Below are 27531 nucleotides of genomic sequence, written 5' to 3'. Positions count from 1 at the left end.
AGTTCGGACATTACCGAACTACCAAAAACCAAAAATGTTTGGAGTTAACCAGATGTGCAAGCATAACAGGTTTGGAACAAACCAGCCAAATTATCGATCAATGATAAATGGGATCCTAAACCCATCACAAAATATGTCGAGATCGAGGCTGGAACATCTTAAAATAGTTTCGAACTCATAACCTCGGAGCTAAGATACTAAGGATGAGGAAAAGTGACTAAAAGATTAACCAAATCATTCATATTACATGCCATACAAGTACTTTTCAGTTCATGGTTAAAGTAATGTCCGACCTTGATAAATAACGAGGTTGGAAACGGATATTTCGAGCCAAGAAATGTAAGCATATAAAAGAATAATAAAGGGAATTGTGTCAGCCCTGTGGGCATAAGTTAAAATAATTACAGAAATAATGGGACGCAGCCCCGAAAACTGATCTCCCCGAGGTCAGATTCAAAGAAGAGGAGTCTCCTTGGCCTTCTCAGCATCAGTGGCACCGGACCCCTCAGGACGAATAGCATGACTATCCTCCTGAGCTCCCTCCGAAACGGTACTCGGAGCAGCTTTATCCTTCTCGAGCTGCTCAGCCTCTTCCTTCTCGAGCCGAGCATTCCATCGTTCGAGGAAGGACGCCTCGAGGGGACCCAAAAAACTGGTGTCCAGTTCTTCGTTATAGGCCCACATCCGGTACATGGCTGAATCGACCGCCGTTTCCTTCTTTTCTTTGAACTCGGCAGTAAGGCGGGTTTTGATATCCTCCATGAGGTCGAGGGTGACGGCCTTGTCTTCCTCGAGCTTCTTATTGGTCTCCCGAAGCTGGATGTTATCTCTCTTTTGCTCCTCGAGTTCATTTTTCAGCTTCCCAAGCTCCTTGGCCATTTCCTCATGCTCCTTAACCACTGCCTCGAGCTTAATGTTCGCCGCCTTCAGGTCATCATTCGCTCTAAGGTGGAGGTCCCTCTCCTCTTGGGCAAGGGCCCTGCTCGAATGGACCTCGTTATTCAGCTCGTAATTGAGCTGGGCAGTGAAAGCAAGAGCCTGAAAAAAGGAAGAAACCATCATTAGCCTCGAGACAGTATGAATGTAAGCAAAGGGAATATAGGATACTTACCGCGGCAGTGTGCTCGATACTCTTCTCGTACAGGACAGTGCGGTCCCGAGTGCCAGTTAGACACTGCCACTGAGGAGCCTCGAAATTGCCGTAGCTCTGGCCAATCCGGGACATTACATCCGAGATCAGCGTAAATCCGTGAGGACCGGCAGCATTATCCACCACATACGAATCCATATGGGTGGAAATGGTTAGCTTCTGAGCTCGGGAAGCAGAAGGTCTTTTGACGAGCTGGGTAGAAGGCATTTGACCCGCCACAGGAGGTTGGGATTCGACCACGGCAGCGATACCAGTCTGCGAGGCCGGCGCCACCACGGAGATGACGGCCTGCGAGGGTGGTATCGTCGTGGGGGCATTAGTCTGGCCAGTCGACGCAGCAGCAGAGCTCGAAGCCGGCGGGGGAGGAGGAGGCGTTTTCCTAGATCTCTTGGAGCTTTTCCCAGGCTGACTGGTTGTCAGTCCCCTTGCCCTGGGGCGCTTGCTCCTCTTGGCACCCGCATTGTCGATGAGGGCGTCGAGGTCGGAGTCCATATTGCCTGCACAAGCATCACAGTGAGTCAGTAAAAGAAATACAAGTTACTTCAACACTATATATAGAGTGGTGAAAGAAAAAACCTAACTGGAACTTTCCCCCGAGCTTGAGCTTGGGGACCATGAAATTCCCCCGTCTTCAGAAGAGGCGGGGGGAGGGCCTTCCCTATAAGTTGGTGATAACCTCGAAAGGTCCCTATAGTCATTGGTCCCATACTGCACAGCTATCCCATTCCACATCTCGTCCGTGGTATACATAGTGTCGTATTTCCCGAGCCCACTATCAAACCTATGGACACAGTCATCTACCCAACTCCATATGTAGAAGTGGTATCTATCCTGTGGGCACGAGACTAGTCTATTGGGCCTGTGTTTTAATAAAGTGGGGGACCACATTCGCGAAGTAGGAAGGATTTTACCTCCATCGGAGTCCGAGCTCGAGGCTTCGTCATTGGCCTCATTTCCCGACCGCGGACTTCTCGAGCGAATTGGGAGAGATGCTTTCTTTTCCCTCCTCGGAGGAAGGATGCCTGTGGGCAGAGGTACTTCCTCCCAGCGTTCATATTTTTTACTGGACCAGTCAGAGGTTGACTGGCCCTGTCCCAACAAGCCACAAGCTCGAAGCTTGTCCTCATGTAGCAGAAATGAGAGAGACCTCCTGCCATAAGGGAGTCGGAGCAGGCTCTCTCTGTGCTCCTTCATTGTCTCGTCGGGGGTGGGACGCTGAAAGTTAGCTGAAAGGCGAGATACACTTCAACTAAACATGGATTCAAGGGCTAAAGATTCGAGCTCAAAAATAGAAAGTAACGAGAATACTTACGAATTCGCCTAAACGAACGATGTCGAGACGGGAACAGACCGTCTGTCCAGAAGAAAGCCCTCTTGAAGTCAGGGGGATGGTTCGGAAGGTCTTCAAAGATTTTTGTCTCTTTGGGGTAGCTCGAAAGATAGTAGAAACCATCTCCTCCCCGAGCTCGGGAGGGATTACTCTTCAAGCAAAAGAGATATAAAATCTCTTGGGGTGAAGGTCCTGTCCACCCCTGCTCGTGAAACAAGGACCTCAGGGCAGACAGCACCCTGTATGAATTGGTGTTGAGTTGGAATGGAGCCAACCCAACGAAATCGATAAAGTCCCTGAAAAAGGACTTCAGGGGCAGCAAAGCTCCTGCCTTTAGGTGTTCCTGGCTCCAGGCCGCGTATTTCACACTGGAATCGCGGCCCCCAGGAGCGAAGCAGCTCCGTTCATGCCTTGTCGGAGCTCGACACTTCAGTGTGTCCAACGAGCTAAGGCCATGAATGGCCAGGATGTCAGTTATCTGGTCGGAGGTGGTAACCGAGCTCTGGTAGAATTCGGCTTCAAACATCTCCCTCCTAGGCTGCGAGGATGAAGGCTCCGCCATTAAGGAAAACTGAAGTTCCCCCAGGTGGTATGCTACCGTGACTTTTAACGCGGGGTCGAGGGGAACTGGCCTAGGTCCGGGGTTCGGCTCCGGATAGATGGCTTCTCGAAGAACCCTTCTCTTCTTTTCGATGACCTCGTCTATCTGGCGACGATAGTGGGCTCGAATGTCTTCTTGCTCCCGTGCGATCTCGTATTCTTTAATCCGACGCTGGTTCCGAGCAAAGATCGATTCCGGGCTCGGAGATTTGGGCTCGTAAGGAATTGCTCGTAGTAACCCCCACCGTCTTTCCGGATTCTGTGACATCTAACGAGAAAGAAAAAATGGTGAGGGCCATGCATGCAAGGATCACGAGCTCGACAGAATGAGCTCGGAGATTTAAGGACAAGAAACTAAGAATTTAGACCCTCACTAAAGGGTCAGAGCGCGTGTTCCACAGGGAAGAAAAAGAACGTGGATGATTTTTTTTTGAAAATCCCGAAGTTCAAGGGAAAGAAAGGTGGCGGTTAGCCAGGAAAGGGCTTTTTCGGGTTTCGTGTAATTGTCAAGAATAAGGGTTTTTACCCGAAAACTTGGTGTACAAGAAACATAGCCTAAAATTTTCAAAACCCAGAAAGTTGAATCAAAACCCAGAAAGTTGAAACCACATTCAAACGTCGAATCTGGATATAAACCAGAGACGAATTTCCAGAGTGAAAATCCAGAAAACCTAAAAACCTATCGGTTCAAACCCTCCTATCGCATCATGCTAAGAACGTAAACTAACATACACAGCAAGCACAGTATAAAAGGAACAACCAAAATGGCGTACTTACACAGTGATGGGGAGTGCAGCGAAATCGTCGAGTGGAGAAGAGGTTGCAGGAAAGAATTCACTGACTCGTACAAACCAGGATTCTTTTGTTTCTTCGGCCTGGAAAACATGCAATGAGCATAAACTGTGGTAAGAGGTTTAGGGAGTGTTTTTCTTTTTTCTGGTCTGTGATGAGAAAATGTGAAGAAGACGAAGAGGGAGTCTTGTATAAATAGGTGGGAAAACTGAATTAATCAGGAGCGTTGATTAAAATCCTCAACAGATCGAATGGAGGGGAGTCGATGATAAGATAGCGCCGAAAAGCTGTCAGACGAACGATCGTGGGCATGTTCCCAAGGTACTCAAGTACCTAAAGTGAGCAATACCCATCTGGCACGTGTCCGTTTTTAAGAGTGTGACGGTATGGTTCCCGAAAAGAGTAGTTCAAAAGTTTCCTTCTCTTAGGATTCGAACAAATACTTTTGAGGGGGCAAAATGTTATACCCAGATTTCGAGCCATAGAAAATATGACCTCGAAAGCTGAGTTCGCATTAAATGGTCTCGTGAGGGTTAGGGTATGCTCTACGATTGTAAATCGGAGCCTGCAAAGTATGATACAGACCTCGAATATGGTGACCTCGAAATGATCTCGATCTCGAAGGATAGCTCTGTGAGCCCCTCATCTTCAGGAACAACTTCGGAGCAGAGATCTCGAGCTCGATATGCCATCTCGAAAGAAATGTCAGCTCGGGAAATGTCAGTGGCTCGCACAATGACGTGAAACCTTAGATGTTGAAGCCTTGGAGATACGCTATGATTACCTTGAATATCTACAAGTGTTGTAGATATGGGATATGATCCTCATTTATTGATGTAAATCCCCAAAAATCGTGGGATATTATTTAGTCAGTTATGCGTTTCCTGATCTTTGGGGAACGTTTCTTTTTATATCTGATTATTGACATTTAAGGCCATTTATTTTTATTCACAAAAGAGTAACTACCCAAAATATGTGGGATAGTATTCTGCATCCTTCCCTATAAATAGAGAAGTCATGCACCATTGTAAAGGACCGAATTTCTGATCCTTGAGAGAAAACTCTGGAGAATTCATGCTAAAGAATTGTTCAGAGATAATCTTGAGATTAATAACAGAGACTCGTGGACTAGGCAGATTTAACTGCTGAACCACGTAAAAACCGTGTGTCTGATTCGTTTTTTTGTTTTAGCTATTGTCTTTAATTGTTTACGTGCTCTCTTCTTTTATCTGTTGACGAAAAACGGCGTCAACAATTTATTTTTAGTCATTTTCCCCATCTATAAATAGGGACACTTTCTTCACATTTGGTATGTAATTTTTAGAATAGAGAAACTATAGCAAAATTTCCACTCACTTTCTTCTCATATTTTCTTCTTAGAATTTTGTGAGAATCATGAGCATAATGGCCTAATCTTCCTAGGAAGGTTAGGGATGATTCCATATGCAAGTGATGTTATTTTGCTACTTTGATTTACTATGTTCTCAATGCAATATATTTGAGTTATTTATGTTTTTTCATCTCTATCTTTATTTTATTATCTTTATTTACTTATGCTAATAGTATATAGAATTAGTCATGCTCTTTCTATGTGCTTCTAATTAGTATAAGTAATATTGATACATAATTTTATGTCTAATCTTCTATTGCATTATTGCCCTTGGGTATTTTGTCATTTTTAGAATTTTCATAAGATTAACATTGTGCTTTTAAAGTAAAGAACTTTATAACTCAAATGAACTTTTGTTAGAAAAACTATGGACTTTAATGTTAGATTTTCCAAGTAAATGTTGGGATGTGAACTATTTACTTGTGTATTTTTGTAAATCAAGTAACCAAGTAACTAAACAAGCATATGGATGATTCTTGAAACCTTTCATTTTCTCAAACTCTTGATTACATCTTACATTTATTTCACTTATCTCATTTCATCACTTTATCAAAAATACAATACCAAAATCTCAAACCTCTTTCCATTTACAATTTTATTTACTTCTTGTTACTAACTTTTTGTGTTATTTTCTACTAACCTTTTGATTTTAGGTTACCTCCTTGTGGATCGACCGCCCGATTATACTACAACCACCGCTTAGTGTAGTCACATTTTGGGCGTTAAACACATATATATAGAGCTTTTTCTAGCCGTATTTTTGTAATTTATTGAACTTACCGTATAAAACGAATTTTTTTTTATACTACGGTGGAAGATGTAATTATTCATTTATTAATTTGGCTATTGGTGGAATCAATAATACTTATTTAGATTTAATAAGTATTATGATGTATCATTAATTAATTATGAGGTGACAATTCATATGTTATTGTATTACACTCTTTTATTTATTATTCTAAATAACTTTAAATTTGCAAAAGTTCTTTTAAAAATTTTTTGATAACTTTTGTGTACGAAAAAAGATAAGAAAATAATAAAATGGGTAAAAAAATAGTTTTTTTTAAATGCATATGTTTTTACCTTTCTAATGTTCTTATTTTTTTTTCTTTCAAAATACTTATTCAAAATTTTAAAAATATGATTTTTAAAGTTTCATAATTATAAAAATATAATTTAAGAAAAACAACTAAATGTATCAACCAAAAATACACTATAAAAATATATATATATCAGATTAACTAAACATTAAAAAACTAAAAATAACGTGAAAACAACACAAAAAAAGAGAAAAATTCAAAATCTTATAAATATAAAAAATTTCTTAAATCATAAAATTGAAAAAAAAAATATGACCGTAAAAATGTAATTTTTTTAACAAAATTAATTATTTTCTGTTAAATATCTCTAAAATAAAATGGGTTCATAATGCGAAGATCTTTATTATTAACAACAATACCACAATTTTTCATGTCTATTTCAAAATATCATTTTTGAGGTAAGTTTTGAATTTTTTTTATTTGGAATATTTGTGGCATAAGTTTATTGGTTATGCTAAAAATTATACATAAATATTTATATTTTTACGACAATTTATTTTGAGATTTTTATAAAAAATATTTAAGTGTGCTAAAAAATTACATTTTTATGGTTAAATATTTTTTTTTTCAATTTTACGATTTCAATGAAATTTTTATATTTTTACGGTTTTGATTTTTTTTGTATTATTTTCATGTTTTTTTAGGTTTATTTAGGTTAATGTTTAGTTGTTTCTTATATTTATTGTTTTATTTATTTTTATTTTAGTTTATTCTGAGTCGGTGCACTAAGTTGTTTTCTAGTTATTTTTTCTTTTATGAAATTTTGAAAATCATATTTTTTAAACTTGAGTATGTATTTTTGAAAAAAAAAAATTAGGAATCGTAAAAAATTAAAAAAAAAACAAAATAAATATGTATTTAAGAAAAAAAATAACTTTTTTTCCACTCTAAGTGATGAGATGATTAACATATATCACTGTTTTTGATTGGTGTACTTCTTAAAAGCTTAAATAATTAATTATTTATTAACTAAAAGCTTAAATAAATAACAAAAATCAAATTTTAATTAAATGAAACAGCTTAAAATAAAATAAAGTAAATTAAAATTAAAAATAAAAACAATTTGAAAAATTAAATTAAATTACATATTTTCATCTTTTTTAATAATGACACAAAATACAGGACAGAAGCTTGGGGGTTAGGTTTCTTTGGTCATTATTGTTTACAAAAATACCACAATTTTCATGTCCATTTGAAAATGTCATCTTTTTGGGTATAAAATTTCGAGCTTTTAGTTTTGTTTGTATCTTTGTAGTGCTGAACAAAAAGAGTTCTTAGAATTAGAGAGAATGGAAGAAGAAGAAGAAGGCAGCAAATCAGTCGAATCGGCCGATGGCCTGATGACGACGATATCTCGTCATTATTTTGGAGACGAACCATCCTATTCTATCGCCATAATCGAGGTTATAATCATTTCTACGAACTCCGTATCAGCCATGAATGTGTTTTGTGTGTAAAAAAAATCTTACAACTTTGTGTATTTTGTCTTCAGAACATCAAGGAAGACTATGGCCAATTCGTGTGGCCGTGTTGTGTAGTCCTAGCCGAGTACGTTTGGCAACAAAGACTCCGATTTTCTGGAGCTTCTGTAGTTGAGGTGATTTCTCTCCTCCTCTGGTTAAAATTGCAGATATAGATAATCTGTGCATTTGGGTTTTAACTAATTTTTGTGGAAAACTTGTTAGCTTTGCAGCTGGGAGCTGGGACTTCGTTGCCAGGCTTGGTGGCAGCCAAAGTTGGTGCAAATGTCACTCTCACTGATCATGCCAATGGATTAGAGGTATTCTATCTCCATTATTTTCTTATTCCTAGTCGTTCATTTCTCTTGTTATATACATATTTTAGAGTGTGTGTTTGGTTGGACTGAGAAGTGGAAGGAAAGAGAGGGGCTGGGTGATGAGATTATTGGATGGATTTCGAGATGAGTGGTTGGTTGGGAGGAAAGATTTTTGGAGGGAAGGGTTTAGGCAATGGATTTTAAATCCTCATTTCCAATATTGAGACTATTTTAGGAGAGAATTATCCCTTCAAATGGCTGTTTTATTCCATTACTAAAATTTCTCATTTCTTTTTCTACTTATTTTGGTATTCTCTCATTCATTTCATACCAAATGCATCGAGACAAGGGTAATTTTCTCCTTCTCCCCTTTCCTTGCATTGGTAATATGCATTTATTTTCTTCTTATTCTCACTTCCTTCTACCAAAGATAGCCTTAGAGTGTTTGGTGAGAGAGAACTAGAGTAAGAGATTGCTGGATGAATTTAAATAGAGTGATTCTTTAAATAACATCTACTGTGGCTTGTACTTCTTCTTCCTACAGAATAAAATAGAGGAGTTTGGTCTTCTTTCCTTTCTTGTATACCAACTGACTCTCTTCTTTCGTTTTCTAGGTAATATATCTCTTTTTTCTTTGTATCTTCTCTTCCTTCAACCCAATTGATAAATAAGCTCCCTTTTGTATTTCCCTTTCTCATTCTTCGTATATGGCTGGGCTTGATTGTTGTTGGTCATTGTCATGCCAACATTGTTGATATTTTGTCACTTATTGCCTCGTTGCTTTGTATGGAAGGTGCTGGACAACATGAGAAGAATGTGTCACTTGAATGAGCTTAACTGTAATGTAAGCCATCTTCATTTATATGTGTGTTCAAATGTTCATGTTTTTTGATATTTTTTTTAAAGGGGAAAAAAACCCCTCTTGTTCATACCTTAATTGTTTACATTTGAATGTTTTCTTTCTCTTCCCTCTGCCTCTAATTGACTGATCCTCATTGCTAGCTCATACAACATCTTGTGGAACAGTTTTGACGAATTTTATAATTTTTTTTTGTCATGGTTTTTTGAAGTGCTTCTGAAAAATTAAGTTTTGTTTTGTTTTGCAGATATTGGGATTGACGTGGGGGGTTTGGGATGCATCTATATTTAGCTTGTCTCCATCAATTATTCTTGGTGCTGATGTATTATATGACACCGGCGGTAGGATAATTTTTCTTAACCCTTTCCCTCTATCATCTTACAGTGTGAACTAAAATGTTTTATTTGTGGTGGTAGCCTTCGATGATCTCTTTGCAACTGTCACTTTTTTGCTCCAAAGCTCTCCTGGGGCTGTATTCATAACAACATATCATAATAGAAGGTATTTCCTGTGGTGCGCATTTCTTTTAGATTTATATATATTTTTTGTTTTCTTCCTTTAAGTGCTTCTCAAATTACATGCAGTGGGCATCATCTTATTGAGTTCTTGATGGTGAAGTGGGGATTGAAGTGCGTCAAGCTTCTAGACAGCTTTTCATTCATGCCATCTCAGAAGGTGTCTGGGCTTAGTGGCAACCTTCAATTGGCAGAGATTGTTCTAAATACTGAAGTGAGTGAGCTTAAAGTTTAGTCACTTAAGATCTTTGTTTCATATTTATATTTCATATGGATGGCTCTCCTAATGGTAGATGGAAATGTTGTTAGTTCATCCACACTTGTATAATAATATTGACATCTCCTGCTCATTTTACTTGTTAACAACAGTATTTCTTTATATTAAACTAGCTAATGAAAGAAAGCTGTAAATTCTTTTAATTCTTGCTGCAATTGGGTTTTCAATTATTTTTTGGTTGCCTTGTCTTTCTGGTTAAAGCAAGTAAGAAGTAGGAAAAAAGGAAAAAAAAATGAAGATTAAGATCATTCAGTTATAGATAACATAGGAATATAATATTTTTTTTATAACTTCATTTTTCACCATCTTTGTAAATTTTTACAGTACTGGTTTTATAAACCTTTTAATTCCTGACATTGGAATATTGAATATCAGTACTTTTATCACTAACAAAATAGCTTAGTTCTCATCGTCCAACAGGGTGTTATTCCTGTTCACATAACCTCTTATTACAGAAAGATCAATTTTATGATTACCCCTGATCTCAGTAATTCACCACAACCGAGAAAAAAACCCTTAATTTACTACCCTGCAATCTTTCCTAATTTCCTGTCCACTACCACTGATGCTACCCATCTTAGTAATGGACTTCACGAAAGCCTGCCAGAAGTCATTCTTTGACCTAGCAAACCTGTAAACCAGCTCTTTAGTTTTAGGAAGTTCAAGCAAAGAGTGGTCTGAAGCGAAGAGGGTTTTCCTCTGCAAGATTAACTGGTAGTAGGTGTTGTCAAAAGTTTTTGAAGAAGGATCCATGGGGACACCGGCATTCTTCGCCTTGTTATGAAGTGGACACTTACCCTTCAACTTTGATGCAAAAGTTGGATGTAAATTTGGGTCAACATCGTGTGTGGCGCTGAAGTTGTGGATTCTGTTTTGGAACGAGGCACAGTGGGAAAATCCTAGAGTGTGCGCTCCTGCAGATGAGTCGAAAGCCTCATGAGATTACATCTAAAGAAGAATCAGATAAGCAGAGTAAAGAAGGCTAATGGAGACTTGCCAACTTTTGGGCTGTGGATTTGGCTTACCTGAAAGAGCTGCTAGATCTTCCAATGAAAGACCTCTTTGACCAAAGCTCTGCTGCAGCTGAGCTAAGTTGAAGGCTGGAGATGGCAATGTGCTGGTTTCACTAGCCCTTGATATTCTCCCGTCTTTCCTCCCTTTTGGCACATACCAGTTTGGACCCCCAGACTGCAAAGATGAGGTGATAATGTGAGTAAGATTTTAAACTTAACATTCTTCTTTGCTGTTACAGTAAACTGCCCTTGCATGATTACTAGTAATACTGAGTTTGTTAGCTTACCAACACAACAGCATCCCTTGCTGCCATAGCCAATATATCAGCACAAGACACCACACCAGGACAGGCCTTTTCCACTGCTTTCTTTGCATTGTCAATGACAAAAAATCCATGCAGAGAAAGATTTGGTGTCGCGTCTTTCTCAGCTTTGTTGTTCCCCTTCGAGTCTAACAACACCGAACCATCGCAACCCTATAAGAAAAAGAACAAATCAGAAACATGGGAGAGAACTTAGGTTAGACTGCAAAGTTAAGGGTGAAAGCTACATTTGACTGTAAAATTCCTCGACAGTATTACCCTTATGAAACAATCATGGAAATGCATCCGGAGGAGTGTGGCAGGGATAGTTTTGTCTCTGGAAACTGCAGCCTTGACCGCGTTAGTGACGATTGAATCTACATTTGGGCAAGTTTTTGCATAATAATTCCAGTCGAGTGCATGAACCCCTGAGAAAAACACTGAAAGGATGAGAAGTGAAGAGAAGAGTGCAACACCAAAAGCCATACTTGGAACTCCGTTACTACTGTGATTGCTGTCTCTCTTTTAGCTTTGCTTATGGGAAAGTAATCAGGATCAAAAGGGTATTTATACAGAGAAAAAGTGATCATTATGGTGATTGAAACAATGAAGGTGGCCCAGACGTTGAATTAGTTAAAAGAGTAGTATCAATGAAGCAAAACATCCTGATAATTAAGACTAAAAGACAATCCGTATCACATCACTACATGCAACCTCTAATATTCCCATCAAGCCGTCTTAAAAATTAAAATTGATTGCTTATAATTTCTCTAATTATGTATGGTACCATATATTGATCATATAAAGTTGGAGTAACGTACTAATTTTGTGTTGTAAATTAAGAAATACAGTGAACTAATGTAGTTACATCTATAATTCTTGTTGGACTAGTTTCTTGATGATGAAGGTACTAATAATTGAGTTGCTCATGCGTCGGAGACATCATGATAAAAATACAAGAAAAATATGAGAAATATACTCTTGCTGGCTTTTAGCTGGTGCATAGAATTATGATCATATGGAATGCTTACACTTTTCCTTCCCTTAATCACTACACAACTAAAGATAGATGAAAAAAATGAACTTTTTTGAATGACATTACATGCACCATCACTAATCTAATCTTGTAACAGTTTCAACAGCTATTTCGCCATGCTTCATGGTCAGTAAAAGCTATCAATGATTCATTTTTCTTTACCTTATGGCCATGTGGTCGGAGAGAATGGTAGAATTGGCTTTTCTAATCTATTTTGATTATGAAATTAAAATACATATTAGAAATATTAACTTAATTTCCACATTAATTCATTTAGAATAGAATAATTTAGTCTCATCGAAAAATTTATAATAGTTTAATTTGGAATTTGTTCAGGATGAATTTCATTCATCCACAATTGTCTGATTATAAAACAAAGTTGAAAGTACATTAAATACTTTAGTACACAAAATTAAGTGCAAAATACATATAGTAAGATTTAACCTCAAATGTGAAAAAATTCAAAGGTTATATGTGAGACAAATATTTATAATTTTCTTACTCTTTCACTAGGGCTTTATCGGTAGTACAATATTATTATCATATTACCTCCACCAAACCAGATCTAAAAGTACTGTAAATTTAAGATCTATTGTACACAGGGGTACTTTTTTTTGGTGTGGTACCAATATAAATCTTTGATAGAAGCAAGCAGAAAAATTCTCATACACATCATGAACAACAAAACAAATCCATTATGGACACCCACAGCATCGAAAGGGATATGCCTGGAAAGTAGTTAGGATTGAGCCATCAAAGTTTGTTATTAGTGTTGTAAAAAGCTTATTTTTCAAGGCTTAACTTTGTTGGGTAGCAAAAGAAAGTCTACAGGCCTAGAAATGAGCCATAATTAGTGAACTTTAATCCCACAGCCACCATGTTCCCTACTTTTTGCTGTTTGTGTTCATTGCATATGTTCAAGTATAATAAATTTTGTTTATTCAAATTAACAAAAAAGAGAAAAAGAAAAGAAAAGAAAAGAAATCACAGTGAAAGATCATGATTTTGTTTCAAGATTATGACGCCTATGATCAAAAGAAAAAAAAAATAGAGAGACCCACATTTTGGAGATAAAGAAGAACAAATTCTATTATTCCACCACTTAACTACATAATTATGTTTGATTTTAATTGGACTATTTCATAATTATACAAGCATTTGTTAGTTTTGGTAAAAGTTTTTTACAAATTCGACCGTTGATTGAAGTGGAATCTCTTAATTTTTAGGAGGTGAAACAGTAAATATTTTAGTTAAATAGAATCACAAGAATTTCAAATATCTTATGGTGGGAGGGATGGTTGGAGATTTGGAGTGGCAGCCACTCCCATAGAGCTGTAAGCCTATCAAGAAGATTAGGGCAACTAATTAAGATTACACACTAGAATTGTGCCAATTATGTAGATCATGTTGAGCTTTAATCTAAGCATGAAGCTACAATGACACAATGTCACCTATACACATTAAGATAATCTTTTAGTATGTTTTTAGTGGTTTTTAGACATATATTTAGTTTCAATCTATTTTTATTTCATGTTAGTCCATGCATATACTTGATCAATGATTAACGTTGGCTCATACACAATTATTAAACCATCCATATAGTGCTCGCCTTGGAACTTTTTCTTTTTCTTAATGCTAAAAAAAAAAAAAAAAAAAAAACTGTAGGCAATTCAACAAGGACCCCTCCCTCCCTTCGATTACAAAAACTAGATATACTATTAAGTCTAGCCCATCTTGCAACATTACAGCTACGAAAAAAAAAGAAGACATAATCTCTAAAATGACATGAGATAAACCCCTTAAGGACCAAGCCGGGACACGCTTGTGTAACTCAAACTATATCCAACTATATACATTCTCTATGTTGCTGCCACAGCCCAAGAAAATTCTTGATATCTAGCCACTATATCCTTTCTAATGGCCATAATATCCAGCTGAGAATTCAATTTAAGAGCTTGGTTTCTTTTCCTCCACAAAACATCAAACAAAATAGTAGCATAAACAATAAAATCATCCTTCTCATGACCTGCAAATTGCTCCAAAAGCGAAACCAGAAACTCAGACAGAGTAGAATATGTAGCTTCCTTAACTCGGATTGGGTATGGCATGACAAACCACAGAACTCTAGCAGAAGAGCACTCCTTGAAGATATGAATAACATATCAAAACTCCCCATACAGAGATGACATGCTTTGTGTCATTGGTGGGTAGGATCTCAGTAGTAGCTCTTTAGATTATTTAGTTCATTCTAGGACGATTCTTGGGTCCCCAAATTGAGTTCCAAATAGAGTTTCTACTGTTAAATCTCATTTCTTAAGTGACCACCTTTCACCAAAAAGGTCCTTAACTTTGAATTCTTCCAAACTACTTCATCAACCATCAGATGGGGAGGACTTTGAATATTAAAAAACTTCTTTGCCATCTCTTTACTAAAAATGTTGATGATTTTTCCTGTCTCTAACTCTAGTTCTATTAATCAACAAGTTTGGCATTGTCTTTGAGTCTTTTAATACAAAAAATCTTACAAATTCCATCACTTGCAATAATTCATAGAAACTAAGCCAAAGGATACAAGGTTGATTCCAGAGATCAAAACAAATCCATCACCCACCAAGCTGTTGAAAGAAATTTAGAATAAATAATTCTAAATTTTATATCTTTAAAAAGAGATTCACACAAAATTGGAGACACAACAGAAAACTCTCAATAGCAAGACTACAACCTTTTATATATATATATATATATATATATGTAAGATTTCTAGTCATATTTGGTTTTTACATTCTCGATGTTTCTATAAGAATTAAAGACTGATAAGCCTTTGGTACGAATCACCTATCAAAGGAGGATTAGAAATTAGATATTCGGTTGAGTTGTATGTGGTTATTCCCTTATAATTGTTTGCCATAGAGTTGTATTTTATTGGCCAATAATGCCAAGTCATTAATTATATTTTTTTAGTGGTTTAGGAATTAGACCAGCTGTCAGTCTTTTATTAGCCTAGACTCAAAGAGGGGAAGACTATAAATAGGAGGGGGAGTTCTATTCTAGGGGAGGATATTCATTTTTGAGTTTGTAGACTTTTGGGGAGAGCTCAACCCTCTTGAAGAGGTTGATAGGAGTGACCAGCCACTTGAAGTGCTGATCTTTTGTACAGTTGAGGCTACTGCAATAAAGATTTGATGAATTTTCATTGTTATTTTGGCTCCTAATTGTTAGAACTATTTTTGTCTAAGAAATATTTTATCAATTTGGTGCGGTGAACTGCGGACATGGCTCCAAAGAAACCAACAGAGAAGGAAGTATCCGACAAGTCATTGGAGGAGGAGGTTCACACGTTGAGGGCTGAAGTGGGCTCGATGAAGGAGATAATTCAAGAAATGGGCAAGAATCTCCAACTCCAGCTTCAACAACAATTGCAACAGCAATTCCAATTATTTTTGGAAACCCAATAAGCATCAAGAAGGGACCAAGAACCACGGGTAAGTCAGGCCGGTGTTGCTGGGGGGTCGACCCAGATTCCGACGACCCCAAGACCAGAATCGCGTGCAAATCCCCATTGTCCCACCGACGGAGAATCGGGTCAAAGCAAGAACAGGGGACGGGGGCTCATCATTCTGGCATGAACATCCAATCGCAGGGATACTTCCAACCAGAATATTCTGGGCAGCAGCAATTCCGACACGAGCAACGACTAAAGAAATTAAAGATGGCCTCGTTTGATGGTGAGAACCCCGATGAGTGGATTATGCAAGCTGAGCATTTTTTCTCCTACCACAATTACGAGGACAGCGAAAAGGTGGAAGCTTCCTTCATCTCTTTCGTGGAGGATGCACTTCTTTGGTATCAATATGAACACAAAAAAGGGCCATCCTTAGTTGGGAAGATATGAAGCATTTGATTTTGCGGCACTTTCGAGACACCCAAGCGGGAACATTATACGACCAGTTCTTGGTAGGAAGGCACCATGGGGGAATACCGGAAGCAATTCATCAAGTTATTGGCACCATTGGATAACATATCCATGGAAATACAATTGGGCACCTTCATGAACAGACTGAACTCGATAGTCTGTAGCGAGTTGCGACTTCTACGACCCCAAAATCTTGATGTGGCGATGGAGTTGGCTCAAGCCATTAACGAAAAGATGAAATTGGCAAACGGGAGCAAGTTCAAATCGGGGTAGACTTTGAGGACCCATTTAACCACCTCCACAACGAACTTCCATCATGAAGTTGGCAAAACGACATACAACAAATCTGGGGCAGAAGTTAAGAGGTTGACGGAGGCCCAGATTCAGCTAAAACGGGAAAACGGGCTATGTATTCAATGTGATGATAAATGGAAACCTGGTCATCGGTGCAAAAAGAGAGATTTGAATGTGTTAATGGTGGGAGATGAGGAACAAGAGGACACAGACAACAAGGAGGAGGCTGAGGCAGAAATCGAGGCTAACCCCACATTAAATTCAATGGAACTTGATGAAGGAACCGAGGTGTTAATGCAATCTGTGGCAGGAATGTCAACCACTAAAACTCTTAAGCTCAGAGGGAATATAGGTGCCCAACCAATGGTCATTATGATTGATCCAGGAGCCACCCATAATTTTCTCTCAAAAGAATTGATTGCCAAGATGAACATACCCATAACAGCCATAGGGAAGTATGGAGTGACTATGGGCAATGGTGAGTCTGTAAGGAATGAAGGAGTGTGTCGAAATGTGAATGTTCATTTCCAAGGAGTAGACATTTGGGATGATTTTTTGCCGATGCACTTGGAAAGTGCGGATGTGATATTGGGGCTACAATGGTTATCTACCTTGGGAATGACTATACTTATTGGAAGAGGCAAGTAATGGCATTTGAAGTGGGCAAACATAATGTCACCATAAAAGGGGATCCTTCACTGGGCAGATCTCTAATATCATTAAAAACAATGATAAAACTCTTCAATCAGAGAAGCATGGATTCATAGTGGAAATCGATGAAATTCAGCAAGGGAAGGTGATCGAGGTAGCTGAAGTTCCAACTTATTTGCGGGCTGTGTTGTTGGAATTTGAGGAAGTTTTCTTGGTGCCAAAGGGGCTGCCACCTATTCGGTCCCATGAGCATGGAATCATATTACAAGACGGAACCAACCCGGTGAGTGTGAGGCCTTATCGGTACCCCCACTATCAAAAAGGAGAGATTGAGAAACTAATCGAGGAAATGCTTTCAACCGGAATAATACAACCTAGTACTAGTCCTTTTTCCAGCCCGATTTTGTTTGTAAAGAAACGAGATGGCTCATGGAGATTTTGCGTTGATTACCGAGCCCTTAACCGTGCCACCATACCGGATGAATACCCAATTCCAGTTATTGATGAGTTGTTAGATGAACTACATGGAACCCGCATCTTTTCCCGAGTTGATCAAAAGGTCGGGTACCATCAAATCTGCATGAAGGTGGATGATATACACAAGACGGCTTTTCGAACTCATGATGGGCACTACGAATTCTTGGTCATGCCCTTCGGCCTCACCAACGCACTGGAAACTTTCCAATCACTCATGAATGATGTATTTCATCCTTTCCTTCGTAAATTTATTTTGGTTTTTTTTTTATGATATTCTTGTGTATAGCAGGTCTGAAACTCTACATGAAGAACACTTGAGCACCGTTTTGGCAACCTTGCAATCACACCATCTGTTCGTCAACAAAAAGAAGTGTGCTTTTGGGAAAACTACGATCTCTTACTTGGGTCATGTTATTTCCAATGATGGGGTTGCGGCGGATCTCGAGAAGATTGAAGCAATGAAGGCATGGAAAATGCCCTGAACTTTAAAAGATTTAAGAGGATTCCTTGGGCTGATCGGATACTACCGCAAATTTGTAGCCCGGTATGCCCACATCGCCCAACCATTGACGGACCAGCTTCGGAAGGATAGTTTTCATTGGAATGAGCAAGCAGAGGCGACATTCCAAGCTTTAAAGGAAGCCATGACCACCATACCAGTCTTGGCACTTCCTGATTTTTTAAAGTCTTTCATTATTGAAACTGATGCTTCAAGTTTCGGGCTTGGGGCTATTTTGATTCAAGGCCAACATCTCATAGCTTATTACAGTCAAATCTTAGGAGTACAAGCAAGGAAGAAGTCTATCTACGAAAAAGAATTGATGACCATTGTCTATGCTATTCAGAAATGGCGTCCGTGCTTAATGGGACAAAAATTCCTTGTGAGGACGGATCAACAAAGCTTAAAACACTTGTTGGAGCAACGAGTCATTGGCACGGAATATCAAAAGTGGGTTTGAAAATTGATGGGAATAAGCTTTGAAATTGAGTACAAAAGTGGAGCAAGTAATCGGGTAGCAGACGCCTTATCAAGACCTCCTGGATAACCTTCACTCAATGAATTCTCAACTACATAATGGGATTTATGGCCAGAATTGAGCAAAGAAATTGAGGCGGATGAGTTCATTTCTACTATTAAGCATGACTTGCAAAATGGGCAGCAACACCATTATATATCTCTACACCAAGATAACTTGTACTACAAAATAGGCTGGTTCATCCAAAGAAATCAGCCACTATTAGTAAGTTTTGGAGGAGTTTCATAATACACCCATAGGTGGACTTTCCGGGGAGCTAAAAACATATAAAAGGGTTGCGGCTGAATTATTTTGGGAAGGAATGCAACAGGATGTTGCGAAGTATGTGCAGCAGTGTTTGCCAACAAAATAAAACATTAACTTCGTCACCTGCGAGTTTACTACAGCCTATACCATTGCCACGACAAGTTTGGGACGAAGTTGCTATGGATTTTATCGAGGGACTTCCTACTTTTGATGACTAGAATACCATTCTAGTGGTTATTGATCGCTTATCTAAGTATGCCCATTTCATGAAGTTAAAGCACCATTTCACCGCCATTGCAGTAGCTGACCTATTTACTAAGGAAGTGGTCAGATTGCATGGACCACCCGTGTCAATAATTTCATATCGAGATCGCATCTTCATAAGCCTTTTTTGGAGTCACATGATGAAGTTACAGGGCACAACCCTAAAAAAATCCACAGATGGATGACCAATCTGAAGTGCTTAATCGTTTCCTTGAGACATATTTGAGGTGTTTCACATATGAGCAGCCAAAGCGATGGTCTAAGTGGTTGGAATGGGCAGAGTTTGCTACAATTCTTCCTTTCATTCAACTATCAAGTGTACACCATTCAAGGAATTATATGGTCGAGACCCACCTCCAATTATTCCCTACAAGAAACGGGCATTAGTAGTTTCGGCCGTGGATAATATTCTGGAAGATAGAGAAGAAATTCTGGACAGTTTAAGAATGAATCTACTATGTGCCCAACAGCGTATGAAAGCCCAAGCAGACTTGAAGCGTCGAAATGAGGAATCTGAAGTTGGAGACATGGTGTTTTTAAAGCTTAGACCTTACCGGCAATGTTCACTGGCAAAAAGAAGGAATGAAAAGCTTGCTGCCAGATTTTATGGGCCTTTTGAAATAATCCAAAAAGTGGGGGAGGTGGCCTACAAACTCAAGCTCCCTGAAAGCGCAAAAATACACCCCGTCGTTCATGTTTCACAACTTCGTCGGGCAATGGGAAACAACTTATTCTCCCCAACAATACCACCTTTCTTGACAACGGAACTGGAGATGCAATGCACCCTTGAAAAGCTGCTACAACATCGCTACACTGCATCCGGCAAGCTGGAAGACTTTGAGGTTTTGATTAAATGGACTAATCTGCTAGATTTTGAGTCAACATGGGAGGAGTATGCTGGAATTTCCTCACGCTACCCTTCTTTTCACCTTGAGGACAAGGTGAGGATTTTAGGGAAGGGTAATGATAAGCCTTTGGTACAAATCACCTATCAAAGGAGGATTAGAAAGTAGATATTTAGTTGAGTTGTATGTGGTTATTCCTTTATAATTATTTTTGTATTTTATTGGCCAATAATTCCAAGTCATTAATTGTATTTTTTTAGTGGTTTAGGAATTAGACCAACTGTCAGTCTTTTATTAGCCTAGACTTAAGGAGGGGAAAACTATGAATAGGAGGGGGAGTTCTATTCTAGGGGAGGATATTCATTTTTGAGTCTGTAGACTTTTGGGGAGAGCTCAACCCTCTTGAAGAGGTTGATAGGAGTGACCAGCCACTCGAAGTGCTGATCTTTTATACAATTTCAGCTACTGCAATAAAGATTTGAGGAATTTTCATTGTTATTTCGGCTCCTAATTGCTAGAACTATTTTTGTCTAAGAAATATTCTATCAAATACAAACCACATATTTTAATTAGGCTAATTAATAATATCCACACATTATATATACTTAATTTCGATTTAGTTTTTATTTAGGAGCTAATATTGATTTTAACACTGCCCCTCAATGTTATCTCCCATTCTTTGAACTACTCCAAGTTGACGACGAAAGTTTTCAAACTTTCTGATATTCAAGCTGTTTGTGAATAGGTCTGCAACTTGCTCATCTGTCTTGACTTGTCTCATTGAAATCTCGTATTGCAGAACTTTCTCTCGAAGAAAATGATAGTGCACTTCCACGTGTTTAGATCTTGCATGAAATACTGGATTTTCTGCTAAACGAATTGCTAAGTGGTTGTCATAGCACAACGGAATCGCATAATCTATTGGTTGGTGCAAATCATTCATTAGCTGTATCAGCCATGTACTCTCTTAAGCTTCCATTGCTGCTGCTCGGTATTCTGCTTCAATTGTTGACAAAGAAACTGACGATTGTCTCTTACTACACCAAGAAATTATTCCAGATCCAAGCATAAACATATACCCTGTAGTTGATCTACGAGTATCATGATCACTTGCATAGTTAGCATCACAATAGCCAACTAGCTTGCAATTTTCACCCTTCTAGTACACAAGACCATAGTCTATTGTACCTTTTATATATTTGAGTATCCACCGAACCACTTCTAAATGAGACTTCTTTGGATTTTTCATGTATCGATTCATCACTCCAACTGCATAGGAAATATCAGGGTGGGTTAAGGTGAAGTAGATTAGAGTACCTACTATCAGTCGATACATGGATGCATCCTCCAAATCTTTTCCTTCGTGTGCACACATTTTCCCATTTGGCTCCATTGGTATGGAGAATGGTTTACAGTCAAGCATCCCAAACCTCTCTAGTAGGTCTCTTGCATACTTTTGTTGACAAAGAAACAACCCTTGTTTTGTACAATCGACCTCTAGTCCCAAAAAGTGTTTGAGCTCTCCAAGCTCATTCATCTGGAAGCAGACTGATAAATTTTCTCTCATTTGGTGAATTTCTCCTTTGTCATCTCCAGTGATGATCAAATCATCTACATATACCAACACTACTGCCAATTTTCCTTCTCTAGCTTTAACAAATTAGCTAGAATATGCATGTGCCATCACATAACCACTTTGGCTTAAAAATTCAGCTATCTTCTCATACCACGCTCGTGGTGCTTACTTCAATCCATAAAGAGCTTTCCTCAGCTTGTAGACAAAGCTAGAATAAGTTCCACTCTCAAATCCTCTTGGTTAAATCATGTAAATCTCTCAATCCAACTCTCCACACAAGAAGGCATTCTTCACATCCATCTGCCACAAGCTCCAATTTTTGTTGGTTTCCATTGCAAGTAGATTTCGTACAACTGTAAGTTTTTCCGCTGGACTAAACATTTCATCATAGTCTAGTCCATATTCTTGAGAAAAACCACAAGCTACTAATCGAGCATTATATCTCTCGATTGACCCATCTGGACGACGCTTTATTTTGTAAATGCATTTACAATATATGGGTTTTATATCTCTTAGTTTTGGCACCAGATCCCAAGTCTGATTTTACTCAAGTGCTTCAATCTCTTCTTTCATCGCTGTCATCCACTCAACAATTTGTGATGCTTCCTCAAATGTCTCTAGCTCTGTTATAGTTACTTCTTCGACTAAGGCTATATTGGAAATATTTGGGATTTGATCTTCTTTTTCTTGTTGACCTTCGAAATTGAGATTTCGGATTTGAATCTTCAATTTCACTATGCCCACCTTCTTCTCTCGGTAGTTGATACACACCAGTTTGCCAAGGATTCTATGTCACTATTTGATCGACGTCATTGTCATTTGAATTAGATGACTCATCTGAACTTGTTTGAAGTTGAGCAATATGCTCCCCCATCTTTTGTTGTAGATTGTCTTCAAATTATCTCGAGTCAGGTAACATCTTCTTCAAATACCCTGGATAGCCAAGACCATCACACTGTGTGTTTTAAATAGTGTTAGACTCTGTAAACGAGTCTCTTGGCCATAAAGGTGTAGCTAAATGTGATTAATGGTTTAGGATTACAAAATTTGGTAAAAATGAATAACCATTTTATTAAAATGTTTACGTTCATACATGGGACCCCAAAATAACATTTAAAAGGCTAATTACAGTTCAAAAGCTACAACTAGCCGACCTAAGCGGAAAAATAAGGTTTGACCCTAGTTCCTCTTAGAAACCCCTGCCATGGTTATCGAGCAGCCACATATATACACGTCGCCACCGAAGCTTTCGAACTCATGGCTGGTCCAGCTTCCCTTTCCCCTTACTTGCACCACAAGCTGTAGCCCTAATTTTCCGAGACGTTACTTAGGGAGTCCATTTAAAAATAATAAACAATAATTACTTTAAGACACTAAGAGAAAATATTTATTTGAAATTTAAATAGACAATGAGATCTCATTATTTAAAAATAAAAATGTTGGACGCTAGGTTTAATAACAATAGCTTAAAGAAAATAACCGTTCAAGTCTGAAAATTTAAAAACATAACATTTATTTCTAATAACATAAAATAATTGGAGCCCAGCCTCTAACATGTTCCGTCCATGCCTCGAGCCCACACCACTCACTGATTTGTTTTGCCTTTACCTGCACACAGAGTACCCATGAGCTAACGCCCAGTAAGAAGAACTAACAAAAAAATAAACATAATAATCATCGTGCGATATATAAGCACCATATCACACTAACATAATGTGTGTTACACTCATACACATAACAAGTCATGTTGATCGAACATGAAATGTAGTCTGCCCTGCCTGCGCTGTACTCACACTTGACATTCCCACGGTGGCACCTAGTCTAGCTTGCGCTGTACTCACACTCGGTTGTTCCCTCAAGACATCGTTGCCCTGCCTGCGCTGTACTCACACAACATTTTTGTGGTGGCATTCTATTATCCTGAGTTATACACACCCAAGATAATTCCTGCAAGTGCTATACTCACACAAGCAGCTAGAATCTAGTAGAATGCCTACTCTATCATCTAAGCATGTCTATTAACTAAAATCCTTAGCACTATCCTCATGCTAGTTAACCTAATGCAACAATTCAGGTCACAAATATAATTACATAACTAACTGTTAACCGAGATTTTTGACAACTATATTAATGAACAATATATTTACTGATACTAATAATGAAAGTAGAAGATCGACACGAGGTTTTTACGTGGTTGGGGCGTTAACTAGCCTTAGTCCACGAGTCTGTATATTAGAGCTATAAGAAGCTTTTACAATGGAGTTTTCTAAATATATCTGAACAGAGTTTCTACCTTTTCTTTCCTTTTTCTTTTCCCCCTGGTACGTTGTTCTACAGCTTATATTTATAAGCTGAGGGGAACCCCGGGTCTGGGCCGGATCCGACCTAGGCCCATCACAGAAATGGGTACAAGGGGTCTTTCTAGTGGAGGCCCAATACAAAAAGGTATACAATACACAAAATTCAGACCAGCTAAGGCCCAATTGGTTGACCTGAGACACAAGCCTTCGCTCGACAAAACGACGCTTTGGCTCTGACCACTTCGAGTCACGAGGCTGATTCAGGAGACAAGACCGGTCAGAGTACTTGGCTGCGCAGTCCTGACACACCAGTGGGCAATCCCGAGGCGACCTTTTCTGCAGGCGAAAAGTGGGGGACAATGCCCACGCGAAATGAGGCGGTTTCAGGATCCTGGACGCCTGGCCCTTCAATTGGGGAGGAGGTGACCCAAGTCTGTTTACCTTTGGCCCGCTCCATTTACCTCGGGCCCGGACCATACCAGGCTCCGGGACAGGAATGTGTAGGTCGCGACGGTCCGGGCGCTCTGGACATCGCCGGGACCGTTCGAGCTGAAGATGAATCCAGAGGGACGTCCCGGACCCCTCCAAACGGGCCCAGGCTAGGGTCCCGGTCTGTACCAGTCCCCTTGGGTGATATTCGAGCCAAGGGACCTTGGGCCAGGCCCAAATGCTGAGTCGGTCCTCTGACTGTGGGCCAGGGCTAAGGCCTAAAGCCCTTCCAGGAAATGGGGATAACATTTACCCCCCAAGCCTTCACCCGGGCTTGCCGGGGGGAGGGTTGGACCACCCTCGCGGCGCTCGCCAAGTTGCCTCCGCAGTTCCTGCTCGAGCTAGGAGGCTTGGCCGAAAGGCCGCGGCAGTGGCAGGTTGCTTAGCCCGGATCGTTTACCGTGATCCAGGTACGTTTACCCTTGGCCCGCTTTAAGAAAAACGACACACGTGTCACCATGAAATTGCTGCAAGGGCCTCGAAGAGTTGCCTAGGCCTCCCAAAGGCCGCTAGGCCTAGACTAGGGTGTCGGCGCACGTCCCGAGGCGTCACTTCCGCATGGGGGGAGTCATCATTAATGTCCCTGGAATGAGGTGGACCGTAGGATGGGGCGTCCTTTGGCATCCGCCACTCTTGGGCCGTCGGATTTGAGACGTCGAGGATCCAGACCAAAAGGACTCATAAATGCCCCCTGCGTGATTCTTGATCGTCGGATGAAGAGGCACCTGACCGTTGGATCGTGGGCCCGAATTTGGGGGCTGATATAAAGACTCCTAGAGAACAACATTCGGCACTTTTCCATTTTCGAACCAGCTTAAGAAAAAACCCGAACGCTTGTCAGAGCTTTGCATGTCCAACCTCGCTGACGAAATACTCCGCCGCTTGCTAGTTCTGCGCCACCGCCTGTTTCCCATAGCCTCAACCTTCGTCCTTCAACCTGACGGCGCTTCTCGGGTTTGTCCCGTCGAAGAACTACTGAACCGGCTGTGCCACTTCAAGAACGAGGTTCTGCCATCCTTACGGTCGGACAGCCACCAGCCTCAGCGGTCGACACCACACAGTAAGTCTCCCTTTTTTTTATCTCTGTTACCAACTTTGTGAATTTATGCTCTCTCGATGCATGCGTCTAGGCTCTGTGTGTTAGAATTCGCTAGGAAGGCTGCCTGGTTTGGGTTGCACCGTACTCGGATGCTTCCCGGGCAAGGGACGGACCTTAGTAGTTTTCTCTCCCGATCAGGGTCCCGGGGCTCGTCGGGGTCCCGGGCCTGATCCGACGGGACTCCAAGCAGTCCTTAGGATACTCCCTGTACCTTGAACGACTCTTTTGAGTTTAGGTACTGACTGCTTGGTTTTTTCTTTCTTTGTTCCCAGATCGTCAGTTATGGCCACGGGCGTTACACTCCATTCCGAAGAAGAGGTCAATAGGGCCCCTGTAGTCGCTCCCGGATCCAAGACGCCCACAGGAAACAGGTGGGAAATGGACGTAACGGCCAACTCGTTCCGGAACTACCGGATGATGCTGCTCCTGGAGACGAAGCTGGGCATCGAATCGACTCCGGGCCTCTTCCACAATCGCATGGCTAGGCTAGAGGATCAAGCGCATATGTCCGTGGATGGATTCGGGGCTTGGAGCGCCGGACATATTAGCGCGGGAGCTACGCTCCCGCTTTATGACTACTTCGTGCGGTTCCTGACATATGTGGGGATCGCACCTTTCCAACTGCTGCCGCAAGCGTACCGCCTGCTTTCTGGGTGGAAGGTGTTCTGTGTCGCGAAGGAGATCGCGGAGCCTACTCCGGCGGAAGTCTTGTAGTTCTACAAGTTGGTTCCGCAAGTCAATGTTAAGGACAAGAGCTTGGACAACTTTTACAGGCTGCAGCCGCGGAGTGGCTACCCTGCTCCCACCAGCACCTGGAAGCACCCCCCGGATGTCCAGCATTACTGGTTCATGACATCCGGGTTCCTTATTGACAATAACCCCACACTGTTGCTGGACTTCCAGCGAGTGGGTAAGTATTCCTCCGGACCCTCTCTTTTATTCATCTTTTGCTTCGACCTCTTATCGTATCTTCCGGGTCGCAGTTCCATTCATTCAAATCCCCCTTACTGAGTTTCTCCTAAAAAGGAGGAGGTTCTATGCCAAGCTGACCGCGGAGGAGCTGGACGTTGGGGGCTATGTCAATGATGGCAACCTCCAGCTAATAGGGTTGCTTGCGGCCACCCAAACCATTGTCGTCCTGAGCTTCCGGGGCATCCCGTGCGAGAAGGACGCCGAGGTCCGGGAGCAGCTGGCCCTCGACCACATCGCCGAGGTGGTGAGAGTGGCGCGAGCCACCGCAGCCCAGCGTAAGAAGAATCAGCTTCCGGCGGAAGAGGCCACCTCGGAAGAGCTGGAGGAGCTTTTCGAAGATGCCCTACCAAACGACGGGAATCCCGGGGCTAGTGTATCGGGGTGAGGTAACTCCCCTTTAATCTTAACTTATGCTCCCCAAGTCAGGGACTTAGCTAGGGATAGGCTAGAGCCGCCGGGCCCCGCGTTTGGGGCTGATGGGGAGATGAGGCCTTCATCTCCCGTCCCTGTAGGATCAGGGATCCTAATGTTCCTGTCCGGGTTCCTCCAGTATGGGGGGTTTCTAACCCCGGATGACGTAGGAGACCGGATAGACTCATTCGCTATAAGGGAATTGAGTCTCGCCCGGGGCTTAGATGAGGGTTCGTCCCGGGCTGTTCTTTTTTACTGATGCGTTTTCCTGTCTGGCTTATCATACTTACTCCTTTCTCCTGTACTTTTTGCAGAGGATTCTGATATGTCTAACCCGGCCAACGAGATGAGGAGGCTCATCAAGGAGAGGTCGGCCAAGAAGGCGGCCAGGAGGCCAAACGTTGTGGCAGGCACGGAGCCCTTCCCCGCCAGTGAAACACCCGGGGTAGCGCCCGATCCAGGCAAGGCTCTGGCCGTGGTTCCCTTCCAGGCCGTGGAGCCAGCCGCCAGCGTCCCGTCGGACCAGCCCCCGGTCATTGATTTGGAAGCGGGCGAAGCCGTAAGCCGGAGCTCAGGCAAGAGGGGCCCGGAAGTCGATGCCGGGGAAGGCAACCTCGGGAAGAGGCCCCGGATGACGCGGTCGGAAACAACTGAGGAGTCTCACGGGGAGAGTTGACTAACTGCGAAAGAGATCCCGGCTGTGCCTGCCCTTCCCCTCCGCCCAACTCTCCTCGAGGAGGGGGAGTCCGCCCTGAGGGACGAACAGTCCCGGCTGATCAACCGGACTTGGGAAAATGGCCGGTGCTGGAGGGACGA

The 27531-nt window shown here is 40.8% G+C and overlaps 3 protein-coding genes across 4 annotated transcripts; 1 reads left to right on the top strand and 2 right to left on the bottom strand.

Annotated features, from left to right (window-relative positions):
• Nucleotides 1-7613: 7613 nt before the first annotated feature.
• On the top strand, nucleotides 7614-9945 carry LOC133809033 (uncharacterized). Of its 2 annotated transcripts, XM_062245909.1 has the most exons (7): nucleotides 7614-7765; nucleotides 7855-7959; nucleotides 8056-8142; nucleotides 8933-8983; nucleotides 9246-9339; nucleotides 9415-9499; nucleotides 9583-9945. In XM_062245909.1, exons 1-7 carry the CDS (start codon nucleotides 7652-7654, stop codon nucleotides 9746-9748), a joined length of 702 nt encoding a protein of 233 aa, XP_062101893.1. In that variant the 5' UTR covers nucleotides 7614-7651; the 3' UTR covers nucleotides 9749-9945. The 2 variants fall into 2 exon arrangements, with proteins under 2 accessions (XP_062101893.1, XP_062101894.1); XM_062245910.1 differs by lacking the exon at nucleotides 8933-8983.
• A 98-nt stretch (nucleotides 9946-10043) lies between these two features.
• On the bottom strand, nucleotides 10044-11653 carry LOC133809017 (peroxidase 64-like). Its single transcript, XM_062245908.1, has 4 exons — nucleotides 11385-11653; nucleotides 11091-11279; nucleotides 10816-10978; nucleotides 10044-10704 (listed from the first exon to the last, which is right to left on the bottom strand). Exons 1-4 carry the CDS (start codon nucleotides 11589-11591, stop codon nucleotides 10307-10309), a joined length of 957 nt encoding a protein of 318 aa, XP_062101892.1. The 5' UTR covers nucleotides 11592-11653; the 3' UTR covers nucleotides 10044-10306.
• A 9182-nt stretch (nucleotides 11654-20835) lies between these two features.
• Nucleotides 20836-21435, bottom strand: LOC133778813 (uncharacterized mitochondrial protein AtMg00810-like). The gene is made up of 2 exons (XM_062218839.1): nucleotides 21085-21435; nucleotides 20836-21027 (listed from the first exon to the last, which is right to left on the bottom strand). Exons 1-2 carry the CDS (start codon nucleotides 21433-21435, stop codon nucleotides 20836-20838), a joined length of 543 nt encoding a protein of 180 aa, XP_062074823.1.
• Nucleotides 21436-27531: the final 6096 nt, after the last annotated feature.

The sequence above is a fragment of the Humulus lupulus genome, chromosome 1 (genome assembly GCF_963169125.1).
Source record: "Humulus lupulus chromosome 1, drHumLupu1.1, whole genome shotgun sequence".
Taxonomy (NCBI): Eukaryota; Viridiplantae; Streptophyta; class Magnoliopsida; order Rosales; family Cannabaceae; genus Humulus; species Humulus lupulus.
The sequence above is the reverse complement of the archived record's forward strand: the minus strand, read 5'-3'. Positions and strand labels throughout refer to the sequence as shown.

Bases quoted from the DNA above. Each gene is read 5' to 3' on its own strand.
- LOC133809033 (XM_062245909.1), top strand. From the start codon at position 7,652: ATGGAAGAAGAAGAAGAAGGCAGCAAATCAGTCGAATCGGCCGATGGC. The intron at 7,766-7,854 runs GTTATAATCATT...TTTTGTCTTCAG, and splicing joins ATTCTATCGCCATAATCGAG to AACATCAAGGAAGACTATGG. The intron at 7,960-8,055 runs GTGATTTCTCTC...TTAGCTTTGCAG, and splicing joins CTGGAGCTTCTGTAGTTGAG to CTGGGAGCTGGGACTTCGTT.
- LOC133809017 (XM_062245908.1), bottom strand. From the start codon at position 11,591: ATGGCTTTTGGTGTTGCACTCTTCTCTTCACTTCTCATCCTTTCAGTG. The intron at 11,280-11,384 runs GTAATACTGTCG...TTTTTCTTATAG, and splicing joins TCCATGATTGTTTCATAAGG to GGTTGCGATGGTTCGGTGTT. The intron at 10,705-10,815 runs GTAAGCCAAATC...ACTCATCTGCAG, and splicing joins AGATCTAGCAGCTCTTTCAG to GAGCGCACACTCTAGGATTT.
- LOC133778813 (XM_062218839.1), bottom strand. From the start codon at position 21,435: ATGAGAGAAAATTTATCAGTCTGCTTCCAGATGAATGAGCTTGGAGAG. The intron at 21,028-21,084 runs GTTCGGTGGATA...CTTGTGTACTAG, and splicing joins AGAAGTCTCATTTAGAAGTG to AAGGGTGAAAATTGCAAGCT.